Below are 3,433 nucleotides of genomic sequence, written 5' to 3'. Positions count from 1 at the left end.
ATATATATATATATATATGTATGTATGTATGTATGTATGTATGTGTGTATTTTAAATTTTGTGCTGTTTAAAAAAATATTTATCACTAAGAGGTAGGGATGTTCATTTTAACCGGTTAACCGACGGTAAGAATTTTGACCTAGTAATACAATCAGTTAAACTGTTTAAAAATATATATATATATTTTTTTTTTCTTCAATAATTTATCAAAATATTTAAAACTGTTTGCTGCGTGGTTAAAATACACTATGCGTATAAAAGTGTGTTTTTTTAGGGGGAAAAAAACAATTGTAAAAGGTTTGCCTTTATTTGTGTACATTCACAATAAAAACAAATCTTTGTGCTTTTGTAAAATAAGCCTAAAGAAAAATAGGATGCTGCTTTATGCCGTCTGGTTTCCTTTTGCGCAGCACAAAAATGAACCGGGCTACTAAATGAATACTAGGCTACTTGGTTTTTCTTTCATTTTCTTAATTTATAATTTAAGTAAAAATATGTTTCTCGTATAGGCCTATTTATTCGTTATATATATATATATTCATATGGTCATCACATCACGCACCTGCAGAGCTTCTGCCAGCGGAGAAAAGAAAAACACAAAGCTATATTGTGACGAGTGGGGGCGGGGCCGAGAGCCGTGGGAACGGAGCGAGGCCGGTGGAGTAATTGATAATGAGCGACACCTGCACCACTCACCGGTCTCGAGTTCCACGGAGGAGCTCCGGAAGGATAAAAGGAGGAGTGACGACAGTGTTGGACGAGAGAGGACCAGGCCTGGATTTTATTTTGTGTTCTGTTTGTGCGCGACCGTCGTCCGCGAGGGGCTGTCGCACTATTTTGTGTTTTTTGTATTTTATTATTAAAGTTTTCTTTGAACGTTCGCTGGTTCCCTCCGCCTCCTTCCCGTGACTACGAACTGTGTTACATATATAGTTTTGTGATTTTCTCCGCTGGCAGAAGCGCTGCAGGTGCACGATGTGATCAGAAGACCATGTGAATCCTCATGTTCTGTTGTTTGCTGCTTTTTGCGCATGTAAAATTAATCCCCGGGAAACAAATGTTAGTATTTTTTTAATGGGTCACAAACACTTATCCTTTCTAATTCAATTCAATTCTAATTTAAAATAATCTTGTCGGTTAACAATCGGTTAACGAGCGTCGGTTAGGAAAAATAACCGAAATGAACGTCCCTAATAAGAGGTGTAACATAAAAAATATATCGCAATACAAAATTGCAACAATATGTATCATGGATAATGATAATCTGTATCATGTATAGTTCACCCAAAATGAATAGGCTAGTAAATATGGTAAACCCAAAAGCTCACACATTTTAGCTTCCATGTTAATTAAGAAATTAAAAATGGAAAAATACGTTAATAAAATATAGTATTTGAACTCTTTAAATGTATGTAGTCTGGAACAGAAAGCAAGAAAACGGCAAACATAATTCTGCATTTTTACCTAAGCAGAATCATGAATATTTGTGTTCTGGTCTCACCATTGCCCTGTGCATTGGAGACCAGGACTGAGTCCAAGTCTATTCAAGTCCACCCCTGATGTAATGCCAACATGTAGCATTTTAATGAACAGTACTTTTTGTTAACTGTTTATAATATGTCTTTAGAAGTAATAATAAAAAGGTAAAATTTGAACACTATTTTGGCTTTATTTAAAGTATTGTGAAAGTATTGTTTCGTGAGATCGGTATCGTCTAGTTTGTTACACCCCTAATTGCTATTTTAATTTTTTTACATTTAAAAAAAAGTCACAATATAAGTAAGTCTTATTGCATAAATAGGCATTTTATTGTATTATTTTTAGGAGGTAACTGTGGCCTAGACACGGTTTTTGTAACATTCACACACCATCTGAAGGCAGTTGAAATGTGTAAAATTGTAGGAAAGCTGGTCATTGCGCACTGTTGCTTTACACTGGGTTTATGCATGAGTTCATTCTGACGGGCTTTATGAATAATCAATCTGGTCATATCACACAACACAAGTGATCTGCCTCTGGATTTGTGCCTGGTCTCTCATGTGTATTCATTATAATTTGTCTGTATTTGATTTCATAAATTAATCTTTTAATGGCAAAGAATGCTATTTGGATTGATTGATTGATCAGGGGTTTAATCACTATTAATCAGTTGGGGTTATTAAACTGCTGATTAAATATCAGGGCAGACACTCTACCTCCCTCTGCAGTGCTCAAATCACAACTCCTTGTGGTGCTGGGGTGTAATAAATGAATTCATTTCTTTTCTCTCTGTTTTGAGCCTCACATGCTACTCGCCGACACCATAGTGCCGTCTTCAATACCCATAATTCCCTCTGGCTGCAGGCTGAAATGTTTCTGTGTTTATTGCTCTAATAGCAGATTCACTTTCTAATTCTCTTATCTTTTGTTTATTAAAACTTGTGTGTGTATGTTCAGGGACATTAATTCTTTTTAGAGAAACTCTTCTAAAATGTTTTCCAAGTGTGAAGATGCTGCGAAAAATTACATCCCATGGAATAGCCTGGCTTTTTTTTTTGTGGAAAGTTGATGTGAAAACTTCATTATGCCAAATTCCTTCCATATTCCCAGAAATAATCAAAAGAAGGCGCTAATATTAATTGTGCCAGCACTATGTGGAAAACTTTATAGTGCCACTTGGTTCCCGAAATCCAATTCGGACTGTTTCCGCTTCTCTGTAATGAGAAGGCTGTGCGTTCCTTGACACTGAAGGGAGTTGTGTTTTGCACTGCAGAGAGTGGAAGATGCCTTTTATACTCTGGTACGGGAAATCAGGCAATACCGGCTGAGAAAACTCAGTAAAGAAGAAAAGACGACACAATGCATCAAGCTTAAAAAATGTGTTTTGATGTGAGAGGGGTAAGTTGGAAGCACTGGCCGTCTGCAGCCCAGCTGTGGAGTACGAAATCTGCTGTACAACACTTTACATCTGTTCTTAGATGGATCTCTTAATCTGTCAGAGAAATATCCAGGTCATATTTCAGCCCAAAATTAATTTTCATAAAAAAGAAACCTATTTTAGGACCGATAAGAGATTTAGCGTTATGACTTTTATTTTCATAATAAATGAAAATAAATTTTTCTCATTTTCACACCTTCCAGATTTGACCATAGAATAAGAATAAACCCTTATTTTAGAACACAAACCATGTAAGTGTATTTATAATTGTCCATCATATATTTGAATGCAATTAATGCTAATTGTAATACAATATAATTTTCAAGACAGTTTTTATTTAATGTGTTTGTAGTTGTACTGAATTTAAATAATGCTAATAGTAATTTAAAAATCACTTTCCATACAAAAAAAGTGTTCTTTTTTTATTTGTAGTGTTTGTTGTGATGATTTTAATAAATGCAAAATTTAATTTAAAGTCCCCATGAAATCAAAATTAAAGTTTTTTTTTTTTTTTGT

The 3,433-nt window shown here is 34.7% G+C and overlaps 1 protein-coding gene across 5 annotated transcripts in view; it reads left to right on the top strand.

The window, feature by feature from the left end:
* The window catches only part of LOC107742054 (GTPase KRas), an 11,884-nt gene that overhangs the window by 6,149 nt on the left and 2,302 nt on the right, over window positions 1–3,433 (top strand). For 4 of the 5 annotated variants that reach the window (XM_016554904.1, XM_016554908.1, XM_016554906.1 and 1 more), the window contains exon 5: window positions 2,753–2,877. The exons of the other annotated variant lie outside the window; for it this stretch is intronic. In XM_016554904.1, the coding sequence (XP_016410390.1) occupies window positions 2,753–2,872 (120 nt within the window). In that variant the 3' untranslated portion in view covers window positions 2,873–2,877. The remainder of the gene's footprint in view (window positions 1–2,752; window positions 2,878–3,433) is intronic. 5 annotated transcript variants of the gene reach the window in all.

Source organism: Sinocyclocheilus rhinocerous, unplaced genomic scaffold (genome assembly GCF_001515625.1).
Source record: "Sinocyclocheilus rhinocerous isolate Xijiao unplaced genomic scaffold, SAMN03320098_v1.1 scaffold135, whole genome shotgun sequence".
NCBI lineage: Eukaryota > Metazoa > Chordata > Actinopteri > Cypriniformes > Cyprinidae > Sinocyclocheilus > Sinocyclocheilus rhinocerous.
The sequence above is the reverse complement of the archived record's forward strand: the minus strand, read 5'-3'. Positions and strand labels throughout refer to the sequence as shown.